General features: G+C 43.6%; 1 protein-coding gene across 3 annotated transcripts in view; it reads right to left on the reverse strand.

Annotated features, from left to right (window-relative positions):
- Positions 1-23819, reverse strand: part of ADPRHL1 (ADP-ribosylhydrolase like 1) — a 43921-nt gene that overhangs the window by 15662 nt on the left and 4440 nt on the right. For 2 of the 3 annotated variants that reach the window (XR_014897768.1, XM_085320818.1), the window contains exons 2-7: positions 23355-23519; positions 16906-17031; positions 14604-14744; positions 11429-11556; positions 7330-7462; positions 5674-5827 (exon numbers count right to left, since the gene is read on the reverse strand). Coding sequence is in view for 2 of the 3 variants with exons in the window: in XM_085320818.1 (XP_085176944.1) it covers positions 5674-5827; positions 7330-7462; positions 11429-11556; positions 14604-14744; positions 16906-17031; positions 23355-23519 (847 nt within the window). In the remaining variant the exon portion in view is untranslated. The remainder of the gene's footprint in view (positions 1-5673; positions 5828-7329; positions 7463-11428; positions 11557-14603; positions 14745-16905; positions 17032-23354; positions 23520-23819) is intronic. The other variant, XM_085320819.1, reaches the window with a different exon arrangement.

Raw genomic sequence — 23819 nt, forward strand, 5'->3', positions numbered from 1 at the left:
AAAATGCTTTAGAAGCTTTGTGAAGCGTCTTGTAGTAAGAGTGTGTAGGGCTTTAATCGCACAGGGCACCGTCCGCAGTTTCTTCTGTGCTTTGTGACAAGTRGAAGCGTTTAGGAGAATAAGCAACACTAGCTGGGGTGACCGCATCTCTTCTGTGCCACTCCTCGCTCTAATTTAGTATGTCTGTGCCCCAATATGAGGGCACCGTAGAAGAAATTTGCCTTTCCAGCTAAGTAAAGCATAGAAAAAGATAAATAAGATGAGAATGCATTTAGCAGAAGACAACTCTGCCTCTGCATTATAAGAACAGACTTGCAAAAGACTCAAACCATTAAAGCAAAATGTCAAGGCTGAAAAGTACAAATCCTCTACTGACAGGTTTTGCTGTTGGTACCGTTTAGAAATCAGCAGATATATTTCCAGAGTAAAAAAAAGAGAAAGAAAAACCTGACTTGCGTTGTCTTTTACTTTCTTTTTGCTAGAATTCAAATCCCACTTCAGGACTATCCTTATAAATCTGTATGCTGAGAGGATCACACYAAGAGTACAGAACTAAAGATAAGGCCCTTGATATAACAACCGCCTCGGCAATGTCACTTGACTACAACCCCCTTAATCTGGAGCAAGAAGGCTGGTATGCTGGATCTACACTCGAGTTTGAAGAATCGGGCCCTTGGACAGCTGGGGATTTAGGCAATGCTTTAACTGGTGTGGTTCAGTTACTAAATAAAATACTGGACTCAGCACAAAAGCTGGAGTGTGAAGTCAATAACAATAGAGGGGGCTCGGAAGGAAAAACGCAAGAGGTGTCGGCTTTCTAACACCGGGAAAATCTGGAAGGTTACTTCACTGTGCAGGGAAATAGCTTCATGCACAGAATGCAGCCTACATACCAGGAGGGTATTAATTTTTATGAGCAGAAACAGAAACAGAAATTCTATAAATTAAGCCGGCATATAGAAAACGAAGAGAGGCTGCGGAGAGGTTCCTCTCTTGGGGAGTGTCCGCCTCGAAAGGCTGTGTAAGGCCCAGTTGTGCCCAAGCAGCTGGTACCATACAGAGCTCAGAAGAAATTGGAACYGGGCCCCCACTGCGATATTACGGGGGCTATTTGCAAAGTGAGGGGCTGGTCCTCCTTCGTGAGGGTGGTGGCATTTGGAGTCCGCTTGGCTGCGTTTCAAGYGCACATATTGAAAATTGCATCTCTCAGCAACGGGATGAAGTTGCCATCTTGAATGGAAGAAAGTCTATTTATAATGGCTTTGTAGATATTTTTAAAGGCCAATAAAAGGAAAAAGCGTGACAACTGGCGTATATCTGATGTGACAAACAATACTTCATAGGGTTCGATTAGGAATAACCACATTTCAGCATAGCACAGGTGTCCTCTCCCACATGCACAACGTGATAACATTTACCCTTTCCCTTCAGAATAAACCACAGCCGATGAAGCAAGGCTGTCACTTTATGTCAAGACCCCAGTTTGTCACAACTACTAGGATTTTCGGAATAAGAAAACAGAATTCAGGGTATAACTGAGGCTAAAGATATCSTGGTTCACTCTTCCTGCTTTAGCCAGCCTGTTGATATTTTGACTGAGAGCTTTCCACTGCAGAACACTGYGCCTGTCCTCTCTAAGAAGTGTCTAGTGTACTCAGAAGCAAACATAGAGCCATAAGCCATCACGATTTAGGGTCACCTCTCATCTCTCAGAACGGCAGTGGAACAAGATGCCCTGCTTGCCTCTCCCCTCTGCACTACTTTGGGTACAACAAATAAATAACCATGRTAGAGTGTGGACTAGTCCTGCTTCCAGTGAAGTCAGCATAGCCAAACTATTATTGATTGTGAAGGAAGATCAGACCCTCTTTGTTAGGAGTATTACCATTAACTAATCACTTATGAACTACAAAATTTGAACAGTTTCTACAAAATATATTACTGGTGACATCYGTTTGGGCTTTTCCTTTGGTGCTCTTGGTGAAACATACATTAGAGCATTCTCAAATGATGTCTTTTGAAATGCAGAATTAAGTACCGAGACACATTGCATTGGTTGACTCCATATGCACCAGAAAATGGCAGATGAACAAACCTATAAARCACCTATTTAGGGCATCTGCAATCCTTCCAAGATGACCTAACCTGCAAACCAGCATTAAACCAGCATTGTAAATCTGAAATCTGTTCTGTGTAAGGACCATGATGTAATTAAACTAAATTCTGAGAACATTTCAGAAAACAATAAAATTGCCTTGTAACAGTGCTTGGAAAACAGTATGCTTCCTCTTCAGCAAGGAGATCAAAGAATTAAGGTTCCTCAGGTATAAGGATCTGAGGGTATCACTGCCATTTTCAACGGGCCAAGACATCCTTAATAGTTCTTCACTGCTTTTTCCCAACTTGCAACCAGCTATTCTTAAACAAAATGACCTGTCAATGAAACATGGTCACYTTTATATCAACTTTGTATAGTCAACTGCTGTCCCACCTATAATAACAGGACAGCTATCTCCTTGTGCACACTGAGAATCTCAGATCAGCAGAGAGCTCTCTGTAAAAGTCACTTCCTAGCAGTATGAGCTCGGCAGAGGCCGAGGCGGCTGCCTGGACTCCTCCCTAATGCCATGCAATGGCCTCACACAGACTTCAGCTGTGGCTCTCTCTAACCCAGGGGATGCTGATGTGATGCTACTTCACCTGCTGCCACTTTCAGGATGTATTGCTATAAAGACATGTCTTCAGTGTCTGGAGGGCAGATAATTTTGATGTCTGGAGGCCATTTTAAAAAGTTTCTTGTCTTCTTGGCCCACAAATAATTAAGATGTGTATTCAGATGCAGACAGGCAGTTTACTTATTTATTTATAGGTACTTTGATGACACTTAYGATAGCATCTGAGCGGCAACAGCCTGATACGCCAACAGCCGCAGTGCAACCTTATCCAGAGGCTGGCTGATCCCAGGTAAAGCCTCTGTGCCAGACACTGCCATGTCAAGGAGCTGAGGACAACTGGAGTCTGTCCCAGGATAACGAAAGGAGCCAAGCACTTTCCCGCAGCCCTGCATGCACGAACCCCCTCTTCACTCTTCACTCCGTTTGTGCTATAGAGGCTTCTGAATAGCGGACCGTGGGGCCCTGTAACGTTTGCTAAAAGCAGGCAGCTGAAGGAGCAAAGGAGTTTCTGATTTGCTGTCTCTGGTACGGAGGTTTTGTCGTTTTGGCTCTTACCAGCCCCCCACTAAAACATTCAGGCCCTCTCACTGCTGCGCTGGTTTGCTGATACTGCAAGGAGAAACTCGTCAGATACCCCTCTGACTTGTAATCTCCAGTCCCTGTAGCTTTTTCTGGAGAAGTGAGTGCCCTCTTGACCCTGAATTCCCTGAGTCTCCTTTTAAATACCAGACCAATGTTTTCCACCTCCTGGAAGCACAGAAGACCAGCTGCCCTGGGACAAGGAAGGAGGGGGCAGCGGTCAGGACAGATCCCAGCAAGGATGAGGCAACAGTGAGGAGACTTCATTAAAAAAACAGACAAATTGGAAAGCACTCTTCCGCTCGCAGACATTGCCAGAGGCAGATCAATTGCTCTGACTTTGTGTCCATTGGTTCTGACTCCGGATAAAATGGTCACGAGCTGGAGCACACAAGGCACTTTAACGCTTAGATCCTCATGTCCGCAGGCACATGGCCTTGGGTCAATGAATTGCCCATAGCTAAGAAAAGCAATGAGCGCCGCTGCAGCAGCTCTGCCCGGTCAGACCGATGCCTAGGCCTCTATAGCACTTTTGATGAAATGTTGGCCGACGCACCGTTCTCCTTCTGTAACTGCGAAAGTAGTTCTTTAGAAGTTCAGCCCCTGTGAACCACCTTTCAGATTAGATTCTCCTATTTGTCTCTGAAAGAAAATTTGGTCCTCAACCAGCAGGTAAGGTTGGGAGGGAAATGCTATGAGATACTCTGGAGGAGCAGTTATCAATGGTCTACTTTTTTGTGATTTTTTTTTTCTGAAGGAGGGGGAAAAGTCAATGTGCTAGAGAAAATCCTACCTTATGCATGATATGTTTTCCCCTCTTCTCTATTGCTGAATTTATTACAGRTATGCTAGAGGCGTCATAAACTAGAAGGAATGTTTTTAGAAAGTCTTAATATTCTCTTACMCCAGATTGAAAGCTACAGCCCCAATGATCCTTTTTGTTTAACATATCTCCAAAGCAAACATGAAAGCACCTGGCAAAGCTGCAAAGAGAAAACATGCTAAAACAACGGTATTCAAAATTGCTTGTGGTACAGACAACACTGTCACACAGGTATTGCCATGCAGGCTGCTATTCATAATGACACAGATCACCTGCTCCTCTTCCTGTCACATAACATCCCAGTGACGATTCCAGCAATTGCTGACATGGAAAAAGGAGTAGGAAAGTACTTAGGTATTTTTAGCTATCTCTCTAAAATGCATTTCAGCAGCTGGAGAAAGATAGGAGAAACCAACACCAAGCAGTCAATCACTCGCTGTGGGGGTCGGAAAGTGCCACGTAAACCTCAGTTTCCAAGCTCCTGAGGTGACACATAGGGTTAAGCACCAGGGACAGGTTCTGCTCCTACTGCTTCCGTGGAATTTCGTTAGAGAGTCCAGATCTGTGCCCGTMCTGCTGATACATCAGAATCTCACTCACCCAGGTCTACTCATTTATTTTATTTACTGCATTAGGTATCTTTTAACTGAACCATACAATTAGATGGTTGTCTCAAAAAAAAAGGRGGGGGGGAAGCAGTTSTAAGTGTTTTCTTCCTGGGGATTTTAGTGTTTCTCAGACTTGTGAGATGTATCACAGCCTGACGGCTGACCTATTACAACTGCTTGAAGAGCTCAGCCAAAAATTCTGATACTGATACGGCAACATWTAATCTGTGCAATCTAAAAATAAAGAATGATGCTTAGAAAATGGTGCAATATTAATTTATTTACAAATATTTGTCATTTATATGTTTTTTTAAAAAGTTTGTTCGGAATGAGACTGCAGAATGATAAAAGCGTAATTCCGAAATTTTAGACACCCTGCTGTTTTGCTCTACCTTAGGTGTATTTTTAGTGTTGGCTTTTCCTTTTCTGGAAGCTTCTAGTGTAACAATACCTTGCACCGCAGTGCTGATGGGGTGGATCAGCTGCTCATTAGCAGATAATCCGTGAAACATTAGGTTTACAAGTGCCACAGACACATTAAATTTGTGAACAAGGAGGGCAATAGTGGTGGAAGGATCGCCAAATATACAGAGACTATCCCCCTAAAAGTGTACTATCATTAGTTTTGCAGGAAAGCATTAGTTCCGAAAATTAATCTTGTATATGTGATTATTGGTCAGAGCTTTTTAGGAAGTGGTATTACAGCAAGTTAGACTGAAATCAATCAAAAGAGGTTTTATTTTTTTTTCCATTCTCACCAGTTTAAGTAGCAATTTTTATACCCAGAAATCCCTACAGCTGTGAAAAAAACGAACGCTGCAAATACCTAATTAGTCCGGAATTATTCAGCTAGCTTCGCTTGTACATATTCTACATATAGCCATTTAGACTAACTCTCAGCCTATCCTTTCGCTATTAAAGTCAGTCAGTTATCTACAGGGTTTGACATAGTCTTTATAGAAAGAGAAAATGGCAGAAACCGCTTTACTTTTCCTCTGTGGATAGTCGGTAAAGGTTCTCGCCCAAGTACTCTAGCCTCTCCCTTTGCTCCAGGTCCTGGTACAAGCCTTTGGGCACCTTGCTCAGGCCGTACACCAATCCGTACAAGCAGCCAGCAATAGATCCGGTAGCTGCACTTTCACCTGCAAATTTAAACACAGTTGCAAAATTCTCTTAGAGTCACTCGTAGCTGCACAGTCAAACTCCAGGGAGGAGATACTAAGCCACGAGTGAAAGCAGATAAGGACAGAATGGCCATGACGGCTCAGTCCCAAAGTTTCACGTAACCCTGCTTTTTTTTTTTTTTCTGGCAGTGCCGAGAGGGGGATGCCTCTGGGAAGAGAATAACCCCAAGGCAAGCGTACATCTGTGCTGTGCGGTCCTGAACCAGAGCCGTTCGCCCGGTATTTCATAACCCTCAGCAAATCTTTTTCCATGAGTTTGTCCACTTGCTTCTTGCACGCACACGAGCCGTTAGCATCTACAACATCGTGCGGTGAGAAGGATGCACCTCTCCTGTTGTGTGAAAGGTGCATCTCTGTTGGCCTGTTTCAAACCTTTTGCCTGCTGTTTATATTTGATCTCCCCTAGTTCTTGCACTGGAAGAGACAGCCCAGGATTGTTCATTCCCTATCGGCTTTTTCTGTGATACGTGGTCACACAGATTCCTCTTATATCTACTCTCTGTCATCCCCTTTCCATGCAGGTTGGAAAAAGTCAGTGCTGCAGTCAGACTTACTGCTTCTTCGGTTTGGGGAAAAGCCACTGCAGCACAACAGCTCTTGCAAGCAGGAAGAAAGAGGAGGCAGAGTAACCATCGCAGGAGTCTCTGCTACAGGCAAGCACCCTGGAGCGGAGAGTGCATCTTCCTTTCTAATAYGTCACAGCATGGCACCCTGCATTTAAACCACTGCATGTGATTCGAAATGTCTACCTATAGCAACACTACTCCTTGGTGTGTGATGGTATGTGTCTGTAGGAGTGTGCACTGAGAGGTCGTGAGCTCCCACCAGGGCAGTAGCGGTTGGATGAGTTATCAACGCAGAGACTCTGTGAAGGGCCTCACTGTGCAACGGATGGAGTGGATAATTCAAGCGGTGGGATCAGTTCCTTGGCCCAAAAGCCCAGCAGGATGCAACTGCCACTGGGAGTGTAAAACTGTGAAAGTAATCAGTTGTCCTCTAGRACTTAGATTTGGGTTGCTTGATTCCACCTTACACTTTTACTGAGGCACTGTATTATTTTTCTCCCTCAGACTCTTGGTGTTGCTGTGTGCAGTTAAAAGGTTGTTTTGGCAGATGTCTTAGCATTTTGGTGATAGAAGACACCAACCCTTTACTAAATGATGTTGGTTTTACTTCACAGGCACCTCTGGCAAAACTGTGAGACTTAGATGAWTTAACATTTGAAAAACTGTTAATGGCTTGTGTTGCAGCTGTTCCTGAAGGAACAATATTTAGGACATAAAACCAGCAAAGCAGAAGTAATAGGTGGAATGGCAGGTTGGTGAACAYCGAGAATGTACAGCCAAGAGGTCTCTTTTTCAACAAGCTACATCTCCTCCCACAAAGGTCACGTTATGTGCGAGAGGGAGCAGAAGGCCATTTCAGTCGGGGGGGACCGAAACGCAGGGCACAGCCCTCACCTCCGTGGAACATGGAGCGGTTGCAGAGCTCAGTCCAGTCACCGCCGCATCCCAGCAGGGCATCGTAGGCAATCATGGGGGCATCGTGACCCCTTCTGCCCCCTCGGCCTTCAGAGCTCCATCTCCTGTACGTCTGTGGGAAACACAGCAGCATCAGCGGGGCTTGCTTGAAAATGTGGTAACTTCTCCTGAMCTGCTCCTTCGGTGGGAATAGCTTATAAATGGGCAGCAGGCAACCACGTTGCTCATGCAGTTGCCTGCAGCAGGGCATGAGTGGACACAACAGCATCCACCCCAGAACCGGGGGTGTCCTCTAGGCCCGTACCCTGGCTTATCCCACCATACCTCACGTGCTTGCCCAAACCCTTTGGTCTGTGCGTTACAAGGAGGCATTTGATATTCTTATGATTCTAGCCTTTCTGCTCTGGGACCTTCTACCAGTGAGAAAACTGATGGGTCCAGCAGCTGGGGGAAGGGTCCTCCTGCTGACTGATGACATTTTGTATGGCACAGTAAATGGAGGTCTGAGCTTTCATTTCATCAGCATGGGTACAAAATGACTTCCTGCATATATAATTTCCAAGACCTGGTACTGCTACAGCCCCTTCTCCTCTGCTAGCTGATCCGTTCTTGAAGCAGCACATCCCTGGGAGGGACAGAGGATGCCACTAGGAAGGACACCACGAGGAAGGACATGAGCAGCTTCATGGCAGGATGAATACTTGACTTAATTTAAGCAAGGCAAGAATACCAAGCTGATCAAGTTAGTCCCTAACTTCATATCTTAAAAGTTCCTGTTCTTTCAAATATTGGGGGTGGAAAAGACTTAAGTTGTCAGTTCTCTTTCTGCCTTTTGGAAGTGTTCTCCATTTCATTTGTCACGTGTTTGCAAATGTTCTGCAAATGTCCCCAGTTTCACATGGGTTTTGAAAAGGTTATTCCTCAGTAATTTCTTTAGAGTCTCAATTTCAGACTATGTTCATTTAGATCCTTCTTGCCAGGCCCTTGCCAGGCCCTTCCTCTCCTCTCCTTTCCAACAAGCATATTTTGAACAAGAGTGAAAATAATTTGCAAATGTGAGAAACAGATTTCTTCCTCACAAGAAGAAYGAAGAAAAAACAAAAAACCCCACCACAGCAAGGTTTGTTAGGGACAATTAGATTTTCTCTGGAGCAGGTGCCTCTAGAACTCACTTTTACCTGCCCCAAATCCCGAGACATACTCAACAGCTCTGTTAAATTTATAGCAAATATATATATATATCCTTTAAAGGAAACTGGCCTATAACCTAGCTTCATTTCCTGAAGTATAAATTACAACACATTTAGCTGAATTGTATCTGCTGGAGTTACTCTTGGTTTCTACAACATGTATGAAGGCCTGCATTTAWATCTATTCACATTCCCTTGGCCATTATATGCCTTGATGTAGCCTATCTGCATACACATCAAACAAGGAAGAGTCAGATTACAGCTTCGCTCTGCTGCTTTTACGTTTGCAGACTAGTGAGAGCATTTATCTATTTATGCTGTCCTCTGACACAAGCAAACTTTAAAGTCTTAATTCTGCATWTTTTTTATTCTGGTGAAGCAATACTGACGCTTGTGTAACACTACCGAAGGCAAGAGGACTAACCATGTAAGTGCTATTCTGGGTGAGCATGCAGGCGTCTCAAGTTTCACTCCATTTAGCCCTTAAGATAGCTGATGTTCTGCACAGATTTGCCATCACCTCACTTTGACTGCTAACAATTCTTTACGTTGAGCCTGGAGGGACTTATCTGCACCGAGGCTGCATTTTGCAAACTTTTCARGAGTGCAGCCTCCTCCTGCCTCTCCTGCCATAGTGCAGCTCAATGGTTTGGCAGTGAGCCAGCTTCTCCGGGCGGCAGGGTGAGGACTGGCAGCACAGAGTGGATGCAGGTGAAACACTCACTCGCTTGCACTGCTGGATCTAAGCCCCCGCCACGGTCTGAAGGTGGTTCACAGATCTCCTCTTCAATGCAAACCCCTGCAGACGGCAATTGCAACTGCCTCTCCCTTCCTCACCCTGAAGGAGCTGACCTACTGCGGGCTGACACTGCTTTTTCTATCATTCTGTAACCCTTTCTGAGCTCTTTTCATGATCCTGGATTAAGCAACTCTCTGTTAAGGAAATGAAGTTCATTGGTGTCTGAATTTCCTGAGTAACTTTGGCTCAGTTCCTCTCCTATTTTGTTGTGCACTGGGTCCAACATGGAAAAGTGWGCAATATGAGAGTGGCTTGTTTGCAGAATCAAGGCTGGACATGAGTAAGGCCCAATTTCTGCCTACTTGCAGATTTTCTAATATGTAAAAAAAGAACCATTAAAACTTGATTTATCCTACATCAGCTGATTGCCTATTTGCATGTTCMAGCAGGGTTAATATGTCATTTATACCCACATTTCTAGTTATCTCCAAATTTAAGTTGTAYACCTGCTTATATAGAATGTGTACAGTATTTTGAGGTACTGTTTTTCTTTTGCAAAGGRAAACTGTCTTTGCAACATTCTCAAATAAATCCAAGCCACCTTTGAAGGCCTAACTTTGAAAGCTCCTGCAGCTGGTATGTGCCTGCTGAAAGGTGGGCCTTGTCTAGCCAAAACACGCGTTTAAGGACCTAGTAACAAAAATGGTGCTAGATATTTGGGTTTTAGTAAAGCACCGTAGAAAGGCAAGCAGTTAACTCTACCTCCAAACACAAATGGCCAGTTAGTATGGGTGGAGTGGAAGGAATAGGAAGAAGGACAGTATCGACCTACTTGGGGGAGATCACAAAGAYATGCATCATGGTTACTGTCTCCTTGCTTATGCTTTCCATGGCTATTAACTAAACACGCTCAGTTTATAAGCAAAATGAGAGCCTTCTGTAAGGCTGGGATCTCTGGATGGCYGTGGAGTTTGAGAATTAAGCAATATTTTCCTTTCTTGTGCATCGAAATGAATAGCTCTRTAGGCCAAACTAGCTGGGCTGGGGCAAAGATTTTGTTTCTGCCTTAGGAATCTATTCAGTTCTCTCTTGCTAATGATCAAGGGGAAATACTGTTCAGTTTAATCTCTCATAAAGTTGTGTTAAGGTTCTGTAGAACTGGCAGGAACAAAAAAGGAACAAATTCATGGCACTAAATTAAGAAAATAAAACYAGGAGGAGATCTATTCGTTCTATATAGAGTGAGCAAATTTGGTTATTATCCACTGTCAGTCTGTCTTCCATTGGCATGTTTCACTGCATATATGAGCACCTAAAAATACACAAAGTGACTTCTCAGAATAGAACTGTGCTTTAATAGTCTGAAAAACGAATTGATTTATGGGAAAAGGTGACAAGAAGCGCAGACGTATTCCTCAGCTGCTAAGTGGAGAACCTGAGAAGTGCCAGCAAATATCAGAAAGTTGTAAACACCACGGAAGAAGAGGCATTATTTCTCTTGGGTTAAGAAGTTATGACTGATAGTCATGAGGCAAAAGAAAGATCATGTACRCTATAAAATAGTATCATAGGAGACGTGGTGAAATATCATCTCTTGGGCTACATAAAATTATTTCAGCCAAAATCAAAGGGAACAAACCTGCATGAGCAGAGAGCCGCTTACGATGGCCTTTTCTCTTCTAAGGACTGTGGTCAAGTGCAGCTCCTAATGCTCATGGGCATCTCTGCAGGAGTGGGGCCACAGCTCCCCTGGGCTTTTAGGAGATCCCCCCCTTCCCCCCGATGACCTCGTTTGTCTTTTCCAGCCTCAAAAAGCCATGGCTGACTGGAGGCCACTTACCAGTTTGGTACCTTCTCCAGACGTTCTCACATCTGACTATTAAGACTTTCTCTATATATTGTTTCCTACCATTTCAGGATTCTTTAGCACCTCAAGACCGACTACCGCTTTTTTTTTAATGCTATCATATRCCTGAACCAAAGATGGAAATTGTTCTTCATTTTCTTCATTTATTATTATTATTTTTTTTTAATATAAGGCTTCCTGTCTGCTTTAGCCCTGGAAACATTTAAAAGCATTAATGTATCCCTTTGGAAATGCCTCTTTCGGTTCAGAACCTCTCTGAGCACTTTCTGAAGTTGCGGTTACCTTTTCTCTCTCCTCTGCATCATAGTTGTCCGGAAAGACAGGTTTATTCTGATTTTCCTCATTGATTTCTCTCTCCTCCAAATAAAACTGCCACTTGGCTTCAAAGTAAAACCAGTGCTCCTGATATTCTGAATGCAAAAGAAATTAAGCATGTAGTATTTCATCTTGGCAACATTTTCAGTACTACTACAGTAACTTCTTAAGAAAATGATAGTATTGACTGACCAGAAAAATTGTGTATTTTACAGTAACATATATTAAACAGGCATATGTACTAAGTATGCATTTTAATATGAAGTGGGACATTTAACTGGACAGAAAGGATGTGAAGGAAAGAAGGAAAATATTTTCAGAATATCGTGCTATTTTATGGTATACTAAAATACAGCAAGATGGGAGTCTGAGAGTGAACTTACTGAGGAACACTCAAAGGAAAATATAAGAGTCAATAGAAAGGGAGAAAAAATCAATTCTATGCTAATTTCTGTATTCCTTTATTATGATAAAAGATTATCTAAAAATACTTATATGTCCTATATACAAATTGTCTCCTGGTTCAGTTATCAATTTGTATTTATATAATTTCTCTGGTATTTTTGTTCATCAGGATAATCTTTCAGAAAAGGCAGACAGGAAAGACCAAAATTTCCATTTATGTACATCATAATACATACCAAACATAGTATGGGGGCAGATAACACATATCTGATATCTGTGCCCATACAATTAAGCTTTCTTTTATAACTGCAGCTCTTTTTCTTTTTGCGCCACTTTAATAAGAGTCTCTCTAAACATATTTACCTCCGTGCAMGCGAATAATCTCATTACATTGAGTTTATTTTCAAGCCAAAGCTCCAAATCAGCCTTTCCGGTAAAGGCTACAAACGGTGCATAAGTCACCCAGAATACTGCTCCTCGCTCCGTTAAGCCCATACGCCCGTATATGTTTGCAGAATTTAGGCCTGAGCGAAAACCCAGCCAGGAAGCAAATGTGGTTAAGGGTTTGGCAATCAGTGAGGTGGACAAAACCACCACAGATGCCAGAGGAAGCTAACAGTTCACCGGGGCTATCTGTGCATAGTTTAAAAATCAAATTAAGTGTTGCTGCTTTCCCCCAAATTTTGTCCTTTCTGGTCGCTCAGTTCTGGGCTTGCTGCAAGCGACTGAGGAACATGCGCAGAACAAAATTGTTTTCTGAAGGGCATAATCTGATTTGGCTTCTTTCCCTTAAACACCATGCAAGCATGCCTCTTTGGCAATTAAAATGTTTAAAGTGGTTCAACTCCATTAAAAGAATTTGTGATGCCCTGGATGATCTGGTACCTTCCCAGGGTTGTCAATTCCCCAGCCTCTCGCAGGTAAAGGCGTTGGATTACACTGCGCTATATTCCTAAGGGCAGGGAAAACTCAGCCTCCCRTCTTCTGAATCCCTGCCCTAATTTTGCAGGATTTCTGGAAGCTGTTAGCTAGGACCCTAGCAAAAGATGTATTTAGAAAAGCAGAGTAAAAATGCACTCGGGGGCCGAGGTGAGTCCCTTGAGAAAAAATGTCTCTCAAAGAAAAAAGTTGTTTGAAAGAAATTTCCCAAACCCACTCCATCAATTAGTTCCAAAACTACTGTCAAAAATACGGAAGACCTGGCAGGTATGCTTGTTTCTTAGAGAATGCATTTTGTACTTTGCTATTTCTCCCCATGACCAGAACACACGAATGCTTCAGAAATGAGTATTTCCTACGTAGCAGCCCAACAAGAGAGGCAATGTCATCACTTCAGTGCACAGGGTGTGAAATAAAGGGATAAAGCAGCCACAGGAGACTCCAGTTGCATGAACAGCTTATGGTACCATCAAAAACCCCACACCACCCCCCTGACTGATGCTCTGCCCCATTSCTTGTGTCCAGCCTGAGGCTACGTCTTCACTGTCACACTCAAATCCATGGGACTATCCGGCAAGTAAATGCAATTTAATAACAGAGAGGAACACTGAAGTAAGCCCTCTGTGAAAGGGAATAAAGCAGCTAAGAAAGAGCTTTCTAAAAATGGAGGACACTGTTTAGCAGGACTTTTCTGCAGCGCTTCTCACCAACCAAGGAGCTTATCTCTGATGCAGAAGACTATTCCTGCTTCTAAAACAGGACTAAGCTCAACAATGCCGGTATTACCCAGAGCACGCTTCAGGAGCCCAACACACATGCCTCTGCGTGGCGGGGGTCGGGTCTGGTGGAGTGACAGGGCCCTTCTGTAAAGTCATTCAGAGAGAAGCTCACTCATGCTAATCCTGCACCTGCTGCTCATAGGTCTTGTCTAAAATAATCTTAGTACTGAACAAGACACACGAAAGAATGCAATGTCTTTCAGAAAGGCTCCTGCTTCTTTCTGTTTTCAAAGCAGCAGCTTTCCTGCTCAGGTAAATCTTCATTTTTGAATGCTCCAAGGAAAGATTTCCATGGAATTCAATCATTCTCAACAGCTGTCCCTCTAGATAAACCAGAAAAGCCTCTTTCCTCCTGTTCTTGAKATAGTTATACTCATTTGCCTACAGCGGGTCTCACTACTCTGGATACGTTCTCCTGGGCAAGAGGAAACTAAAATACCTTTGTCCAGAAGTAAAGTAGCAATACTGAGTTTAATAGCTGTGTTCCACTYGTTTTGAAAGAAAGGTAAAAAACAGAAGGTAACTTAGACATTTGTTCTGAAAAGCAGCAAGCCAGATTTGAATCTGTGGTCAAAAGAGAAACAATTCATTGCCCAAGAGGCGTTTGCAGGTGAACTTCTCCTGGAAAAACAAGKACTGTCAGTGCATTTCCTCATGGACAATATTGGACTGCACTAACTGATGGAAGGGAGCTGAACTAATTCATGTCTCAGCAGTCAATTTTCCTAATAACCTGCTAACTAACATTTCTTTTCCTCCCCTAGTAATAAAACTGTGCAGTTTGGTATTATCATTGCAACTTCTCTTTGTACTTATGCCRCCGATATACCAGGCAACTAACAGGCAATGTAAGAGGGCACAGCCTCAGAAGAACTTACAGCCTACACAGGTAATGCAGAAGATGTCCTGTGAAGCCAGGAGGTGGGGGAAGCAGCAGGACTGGGCAGTGACATTTGTTCAATGTCTTCATAGCCAGACATATTTTTAAAAATATAACTCTCTCGATTCAGACGTGTTACCTGCCATGTGTCGAATGGTCTTCTTGCAATATTCTTCAGCCATTGGCACAACCTTCATCATCTCTCTTCCCCACTGCACAAGGGGTTTTCCTTGTATTGCGTACGACACAAACAGAGCTGTGCATAGGGACCCTAGAAAGCCTGGAATTAGTRGATAATAGCAATTATTAATATGTGATCTGTGTTTATACCATCTTTGTCATGTCCCCGGTAAAATCATCGCCTCATACTTCTAKCATAGTTTACCAAATGCATATAACCTATCTCTGTCTGTTTACAGGCTGACCCTTGGCATGTTAAAATTCTTGGCTAATACATGGTGCCTGCTGGTTTATGACTTATTTTACGCAGAAGGGAGCTTCTGTTCTCAGTGGGGTAATATGACAGAAATTGATGCAGTGGTCAAAAATAAATATCATGCATTAATGTGACACTGAAAATCTTTTATTTCAAGTCACAAGGAAGAGCTGACTTCCACGAAGCTATTTAACTACAAGCTGATCAACTTTCTTACAGAGTCACCCAGCTCAACAGCTGTGTATGTTAGATCTAATACTATTTCATTTTACTCTAAGTGGACAAGTGCATTCTACCTAGCTGATAAACACACTTGTTCTTTATTTTCTTTGGGCTGCAGTTATCYTGAAGAAGCAATTGCCTAGGTAGGATATGCTATCTGCCTGCTTAGCTGGGTCTTCTGCTTTGGACACGGATATATTTAAGGTGAATTTTCTGTTAATGGGCACTCAAAAGTTCCACCACGTCAGAATTTAGAGGCTCAGTTCTCACATGTCTGTGTCATCTTGAGTGGGGAGGAGGTGTTTCCTCAAATGCAGCAAAAACACCCCAATGCAACATCCAAGAGAAAGCTAGGAAACAACTCAGTCCCTTAAATAAGCCTTGGGTGAGCAAAGTATTGATGCGTGCGCTTCTCTTGATGCATGAGCCAAAAGCGCTAGTATTTGCTGAAGGTAAAGCCAAATTATCTTTGGAGGTTACGACTCTAGATGAGACTATTAGGAATTCTCTCTGCATTAAGAGGTACGGTACAGGGCCGGGCCAAAGGCATGTCTCACCCGGCGTCTGACAGATGCTCTTGGATCAGTAAAGAAACAGGCAGAGCCAGCTCAAAGCTCCTTTCTTGGCCAGACATCACGCAGCCGACTTGCTGTGCAGGTTCGTACACTGGACTTGGCCAGGTGGCTACGACAGAGTGGGTTTAGAGGCTGAAAGAGCCAGGTGAGGAGGCGCGAGGAGACCCTCCAGAGCCTGCTGGAAGCTGGGCAGCATCCGTACGCTTTGAGGGGGGCCAGGAGGCTTCTCTCCGCTCCCGCGTGCTGGGCACCCGGCTCTCGCCGCTTGCGGCCGGGAAGAAACGAAGCCCCAACAGCACGGCGGCTGCTGAGGACGGGGAGCTGCCGGCGGCGGCAATAACGCAAGCATGCGGCAGCAACTTCAATTACGTGGCTTAACTGCATTTAACAGCAAGGGCCCCTTCTCCTCCTTCGCCCGATCCCTTTTTGAACCTGCGTGTCGCTCTGGGCTTTGCAGCATGCTTTGTGGAAATACCATGGAAAAAACAGTATTTCCTACTTTGTTTTTAAATTCTTTCCCTCCGTATTTCGTAATTTCCCTGCTTGCATTTCCTTAGCACTGAGCATGCCAAACATGTCACCATTCGTCGTGGTTTTGTGTATTATTGTTTAAAGCAGGCACAATGAATACATGCTTATGTAGTATRAAGTCATCAGAGTGACTGATCAGTATATTTAGAACAACGTTACATCTACTTATTTATGTTTTGTTTACATAATGTTTCAGAGTGTACCCTAAACTATGTGGAGATAACGTTTTTGGGGGGGCTTTCTACCTTTACCTACAGTGGTTGGATATGACGASACCTGTCAGCAGAAAAATGTTATTATCCGCAGAATTATAGACTTACATGTTAAAAGTGTCATCCAAATGCACGTAAATCCTAAAATTTAATCAGAGCTAGTGACCTGAATACGACCTGAATAGTGACCTGAATATACTCTGGACAAGACAGGCTGTGTTTAGTTATCAGAGGGATAACTCCTATCCTTGAAATTGCTGTTTTTATAATATATAAGTAAATATACAATGTATGTAATAAATGCTTTTAGATAATATCCAAGCAATGATCAAACCAAGGCCTGTGAGTCTGCAGCTCAACCAGGTGAAGCAGTTCAACCAAGGGGGGTTTGCAGGATTAGTTCCCCTGGAAGGGAAAAGCAACCTTAGGGACTTCAGAAAAAAGTAGCASGTCAGTGGGCATTACCTGTAGGGTGGTTATGAGTCATTCGTCCACATTCAATGCTCACTTCAATGAGCGATTCCAGCCTTTCTGGTTTCCAGTATCTCATCCCTAAACACATGGCTTTCGTAGCTGCTCCAAATCCAGAACCTAGAGCGAAAAGATAATGCTAAGCTTTTAAAAGGAAACTAAAGATACACAAATATGTCGATACCATCTGAAACATGCACATTTTGGTGATTCAGCTCATGTGTGGGAACTCCTCAGGGAACAGGAAATCAGCATGCAGAGCAAGGTACAAGTTTTGATACATTCTTGGAAGGAATTTTGCTTCTACACTTGTTCTGATTTTACAGGAATATTCCAGTATTCTCAAATGCAATGAAGACCACCATGGATATCRAAGAGCAGTGGGCTCTCTGGTCAACATCGCTTGTTTAATTCAAGTTCTCCTTTTGTCCTTGGTCATTCTTGGCTGTCACTTCAGTTTTGCTAGCTCCAGATGCTACCACCAGAAATGGCAGCATTTGAGGAATAGCTAGACTTCTTTTRCTATGCTCTTATTTTACTAATCTTCATGCTGTGAGCATATCATCCAAACACTTTTTGAGAAGATCACAATTAGTCTCACAATTTTATGACATGTTTCATGCTGGAGAGTCCCATAGATAGTTCACAAAATAGTTTCTATTACATGCAAAAATAGAGGGTTTGAAAAGAAAGTGAAGGCTGCAAAGCTGAATCCTCCAAAGTCAGGAAATGTCAGAACTGGGGTTGCCCATGTAACCATAAGTTGGTGTTTTTGTACACACACATTATGGTACAGGCTGCACCTAGCTTCTTCTTGGGAACCTCGTGCCTCATGCAGCACAGAGGTTATTTATTGAATGGCTAATGTGGTATTTCTTTTAATCCTCAGGATTGAGTGCATGACACCAGGTGTTCAACTTCTGAACACTTCATTGAATGCAGTTAAATTTGATAATGAGCTTCTCTGCAGCACTTTTCACAGTAATATCAAGATCCCACAGAATTTTTAATGAGCTTATCTTCACAACACACCAGTGAGGTGATTATCTCCTCTTTGCAGCTGGTGAGCCAGCGCCCCCAAAAAAGCTTTAAYTCACTGCAGGGATCAAGTCAGAGATGGATAGGATTCGGTTTTTCAAAATACTTAGAGTTTTTCAGCACTGTCTTTTCTCAATCACACTTCCCAGTGACCTTGGATATAATTGAAAGCAATCAGCATTTCTCTTCTTGGCCCCTGAAGGATACGGAGGGTAGTTATGCCACCTAATTTTAGCCACTCTGGAACCTGCATGGTCTTCCTGTCTTTCCTAGATAGACAGCAGGGAGACAGGTTGCATCTCCATTAGGCAATCCTGTGGCRCAAGAGGAGCAATTCACACTCAGAGTGAAGCAGCAGATGCCGAGGCCCCAGCACCAATGCTGCAGACACCTAACCTCAGAGGAGCCCTCATCTGCTTCCCTGGGCAGTGCCCACCGTGGCTGGGGTGCACTAGGGGTTTCCSTGGAGAGCATCTTTCAGTTTAGTTTCACCCCAAAATGGCTCCAGCTCAGGTGGTCTAAGATTRTGGTGAGATTCAAAGAGTGGTAAGCAGGCAGTAGGAAGATTTGCTTCAACAGTATATGCCTGATCCAAACCAAAGCACTTACATAAGGCCCACTGGCATCTCCGGAGGGCAATACAGACCAGCTGAGATGTGCATTGCTCTCTGGACTCTTTTCTCCCCAGAGTGCAGCTATCCTAAGTGAGCAACTTCGTTCGGTAATCTCCTTAGGTTAAATAAAGACATTTTTTTCCTTTCTGACCCACAGTCCAGTGTTAAAATTTTATGTGAAGTAACTTTTCCAGCAGGTAGATTAACTACCAAGGGCAATGTGAAAAAGGCCAGACATTTGATAGATGTGACATAAAAGGCTTTGCAAAATATCTTTCTATTCTCTGCAAACTTGCTTCCTCACGCTTGCCAGCCTGAAAAAAGTCCTCTCCAGGACTCCTCCAGCCACAACTCTGCACTGAAATGGCTGGACATTTGTCCTGCAAATAGTGTGTTTTCTCTCATACTTCAGATACACTGCAATTGTAGCACCTAGTTATTAAGGAGCCAAGAGCAAATAACAGCATCTGCCTATCCCATAAATTACATAAAATCCACACAGAAGAAGCAGGAGAGAAATCAAGCCTTCCAGAACATCATTCAACTTAACTGGGAAAACCTGTCTCCTGCCCAAACCAAATGAAAGCCCAAACCTTTCATTTAACCACTTCTATCTAGTGCAGCAAACAGCAGCGTTTGTCTTATTCATAATTGAACCTGTATTCCTCCAAAGGACACAATTCATGCTGGATAATCAAAGAGGTATAATGCTACTTAGAATTAAGACTCGATTATATTAAGACACATTATATTAAGATGTGATTAAATATCATGTCTTAATATGTACAAAAACTGAGGATGCATTACAGTAATCTGCATGCTGGTCTGAAGGTGGTTGCTTTTGCAACTTCATGGTTCTTCTAGTTTAGAAGTTACATTAAAACCTTCTGAAGAATTAAACAAGCAAAWTGGCAAATAAAAAATTCCACCACATTGCATAATGGTAAGCCAAGGCAATGCTTCRGGAGATTAGCAAATACTAGATCCACTGCGTCAATAGCTACCATTTGAATCAATGAAATACAGGACAGCAAGGTTAGTCCCAGCTAGGGGTGAGACATGTAAGAATATAAAGAAATCCTGCTAGGTCAGACCAAAGGTCATTCCAACAGCTCCTATCTCTGCCAGGGGCCAGTGGAGGATACTTGAGAAAGAGCAAGAGAAAAGGAGGAAAGTATAATGATGCWTCCCCTTCATACTAAACTGCTAATAACTTGGCTCCCTGATCCAAGAGGCATCTGGCCACTCATCTTTCTGTTTAATAACCCTTCACAAATTTTCCTTGGGTGAATTTGCCCAGCTATTTTTTGAACCCACGTGAACTGTAGTATCTGCAAATTTTGGGGGTAGGGTTCTGCAGGAGAACTAGATACTGTGCGAGGAAGTCTCTCCTTTCGCTTGCTTTGAACTTTTGCTGGAAGATAGTGAGTTCTCTCTATTCCTATTCATGTTCTCCAAGGTATCTACAGTTTTGCAGATCTCTTTCTTATTATCTCAGGCATCACTTTCCTGGGTGGAAGAACACTAGTCTCTAACTATTTTGCCTATGGAAGCTGGTTTTGACTAACCTGGTCATCATTTGCCATATGCTTTCTAATTCTCTTACATCATTTTGAGGGCTGGGGTGGGGTGGGGGCAGTTTATTCATAGTAGTCGAGAAAGAGGCACTCTATGGATTTATAGAGTGGTGMAAGTGTTTTGTGTTTTGTTTTATGTTCTTTCCTGGTCATTCCTAATATTCCATTTGCTTTCTGACTCTTACTGGGCACTGAAGTGATATTCTTGCACAACTATTACAACACCAAGATCCCTTCCCTGAATGGTAATAATGGTTAGCTAAGTAACGAGAACTGTGTATATAAAATTAGGGTTTTTYTCCCATGTGTAGAATTTTTTGTTTACTTACATTGCATTTATTCTGCTGTGTGGTCACACAGTTATCCATTACTGTGAGGATCTTCCACAACTCTGCACCTTATTATATTTGATAGCAGATTTGGTCAACTCACTGTTCACCTGYTTTTCCAGATARTTTGTGAATACATTCAACAGCTTGGGTCCAACCCAGGTGCCTCCTTCCTCATGGAGAACACAGGCTGTAATCTCTGACTCTTTGTTTGCTGTCTTTTGACCAGTTATRTAGCCACAGGAGAACCTTTCTTTCATCCTGTAGCAACTTAGTGGCTTGTCATTTAATGCCTTTGGTGAGGAACCTTGTTGAATGCCTCCTGAAAATCCAAACAGACTGTCTTCAAAGCCTTTCCTTTGCCCTCCTGATTCTTGGCTACTTCATGAACTTCCTAATAGATTTATGAGGTGATTTCTCTATACAAGAGCTGAATTGACCCCGTCTTATGTTATCATTTTCATCCATGCATGCACTCTACTATTCTATTAGTGTAGAATACCTCAGTGTGTTTTCCTTCACTTTATTTCTGTAGAATAATAAAGATCAGCTTAGTGGCTACTGTTCTGAGCTCTTTTGTGACTACAGACTGCTCTGCATGAAAGCTTAGAGCTTGTTCCCTTTTATCTCCTGTCCTTCTGAGGCTATGCTTCCCTTCATTTTTCTTCTCCGACTCTCYGCATCTAACTCACTTTTTCCTCATGCTCCCCTACCAATGCCACCAGCAGAGGAGCACAGTCTCAAGTACTACTCAGAAGCCCAGTAATTGGTTCCAGTAGCTGCAAAATAAATTGCTGCTCAGATGCGGCAGCCTGAGCCTGGGACACACTCAGTGCTGGCAGAACCGAGCTGCTGTCTGACTGGACCTACCCAGGGTCTCTGAAGGCACATTTCTGGCTCAGGGGGTAACACCTTACTCAGATTTCAGTTCCCAACTCTCAGATGTTGGAGAATGGCTTCTGAGCATTCACTCATTTGGGAGTTTTTTTAGCAATGGAACAAAACATTTTTATCACATCTCAGAAATAGTGGATTCAAAGTAAATACCAAAACTTTAAAAAAATGTTAAGAAATGGAGGCAAACGCTCAGCAGTGAAATTTTCAGCCTAAAGCTTACCAAAACTGCAATTTGGAAATGAAGTCTTAAAATGGAAGATGTTAGGCATCTTCTTGTATAGTTCTTCTGGTAGCCACAGGMATCATATAAACCTTTAACATAACTCAGGTACCTTTGGAATGAATGTAGCGATGAACATGACAACAGGTGGCTAAGTAAGTGACGTATAGAGCAGGTTAACCTAAGAACTGAATGCACTGACTATATCCAGAAGAGCACAAGAGCTTCATATAAGCAATTAGGAATTACCTAATCTAGAATTTCACTATTCCATRAATGCTAGTACATGAATTTTTGCTTCAAGAGAGACAACACAGAATGATTGTAAGAAAGCAGCATTTTGGTTCCCACCCATCTGAGACATCACCTGGCTGCTAGACATTCAATGTCTATGGATTTTTTTTTTTTTTTTTTTGCCTCAAGAGGAAATTTATGAAATTTCAATTAAAAGTTAATTATGGCCATAGCAGTGTCAGGCACCACAGGAGGCAAAACATCTCCATCTCATGTCATTGGTTCTTTTGTTCTAAGGGTGAAAAAGAAGAGATGCCTTGAGATGTTCAGGATGGTATTTGTTAGACCAGCTAGAGAAGATGGGTTTTTGCCATCAGTTCTCAAGACAGCACTTCATTTTAGAGAGTTGCAGCCTAGAGTACCCCAAGAGCAAGTCTTCCACCACGGAAAGCTGGGGAGGAGGAAGGCTAAAAGAAGAGAGGCGGCTGCGGCAAGGTAGCCACCAGGGGAAGAGCTGTGCTCCTCCACTGGAGACGTCCGGACCTTCTCTGGCCCGGCCAGGCGGCTCCCACGGTTACTCCAGCCGAACTTTACTCAYGATCGACCAGAAAACGCGTGAGGACTGCCGAGGGGGCACCTTCTCAGTTCTGCCTGGCTAATAGGGGGGTGGACAAAACCGGCAGAGGGAGGCTGCTCTGCCCCTCCGCAGCTGTCGTGAGAGGCCGAGGCTGAGGCTGAGCGAGGGGGGCGCCGGCGGGGAGCCCGAAAGAGCCGCGGTGTCACGCCGCCGCCGCGGTTCTGCGTGGTTCTAGGAGCTACCGGGGCCCTGTGGCTGTCCAGGTCTACCTCATCTGATGACAGAGCGTCTCTGCGCTCCTTCAGGGTTAAAAGTAGTCTGYGAGCACAGGCACGTGCCTACGCGCGCGCACGTAGCTGCATGCACGTCCYCGAACTAGAAGTAGAAACTCGATTCCTCATACAACGAAATAACCCCAAAGAGAAAGAAAGGAACAGGGAAACAGGGCGAGGAGTGTTAGGGATTACCAGCAAAATAATTATAGTTCTTAGCAGCGCCTCCACCTGAAGAAAAGTAATGCAGTAGCTCTGTTTTCCCTCTAGTGAGCACACTGACACAGGGAGAAACTCGGCTATTTGTTTCTTTTTTTTTAGATCTGCTACCACTGAAAAGATCTAAGACCGCAGGCAATTAAAGGAAAAACGGCAGAAAATATTTCTTAAAATAACCATTAAATACMAGGACAAAAATCTGGGCCCAGAGGCACAGAGCCAAGAACAAAGTCTCTTTAAATAGATGTTAAACAGGGAAGGGTTCATTTGCAAAAGGACATAGTGCCCTACAAAAGGAATTCCTGGCACATCTTTCTCTTGCCACCCTCAGGCAAACATGGAAATGTTTCAGGGCTTGTAGCTTTTGAAGTCAGGGGCCCAAAGGGGAAACGATTTCCGAACATTCWCAGATCTCGAAAGCAGGCGGTCTTAGATCCAGCCTCAGCAGCAGAAGGCAGACCCGTACCCTTTTCGTTGAACGGCGTGTGCCACGCCAGGAGGTAGTTATCTGGTTTTAGCTCCCTGCAGCCTTCGATGGTAGCAGGGTCTGACCGTCTCCCGGGGAGCCTGTCGATGGCCTCCACGTAGCGTTTTACCAGCTCACGGTACAGGTCTTCCAGACACCAGTAATCTGGGCAGAAGCAGGAACGAAAGATTGTCAGGCAAAGGCAAAACCAAAAAAGGCGACAGATGCTGAAAACAAACCCCCCAAAGCTGACGACGCCTGTGATAAACTCTTCCAGTTGCAATATTTGCCAGCTGCGGTATATTCGAAGACGYGTCCCTGGCGCCACCATAGACGCTTTTATAGAGGCGCCGGGCAGGGSCTGGCGAGGCCGTCGCGTGGAGCCCGCGCGGCGGTGTCTGCCCGCGAGGCGCACGTGGGCACCGCGGGAAGGGTGAGATACACACGCAAAAGCAAATTAGCAAA

This window comes from Rhea americana, unplaced genomic scaffold (assembly GCF_003343005.1).
Source record: "Rhea americana isolate MKP2758 unplaced genomic scaffold, rheAme1 scaffold_66, whole genome shotgun sequence".
NCBI classification, from domain to species: domain Eukaryota; kingdom Metazoa; phylum Chordata; class Aves; order Rheiformes; family Rheidae; genus Rhea; species Rhea americana.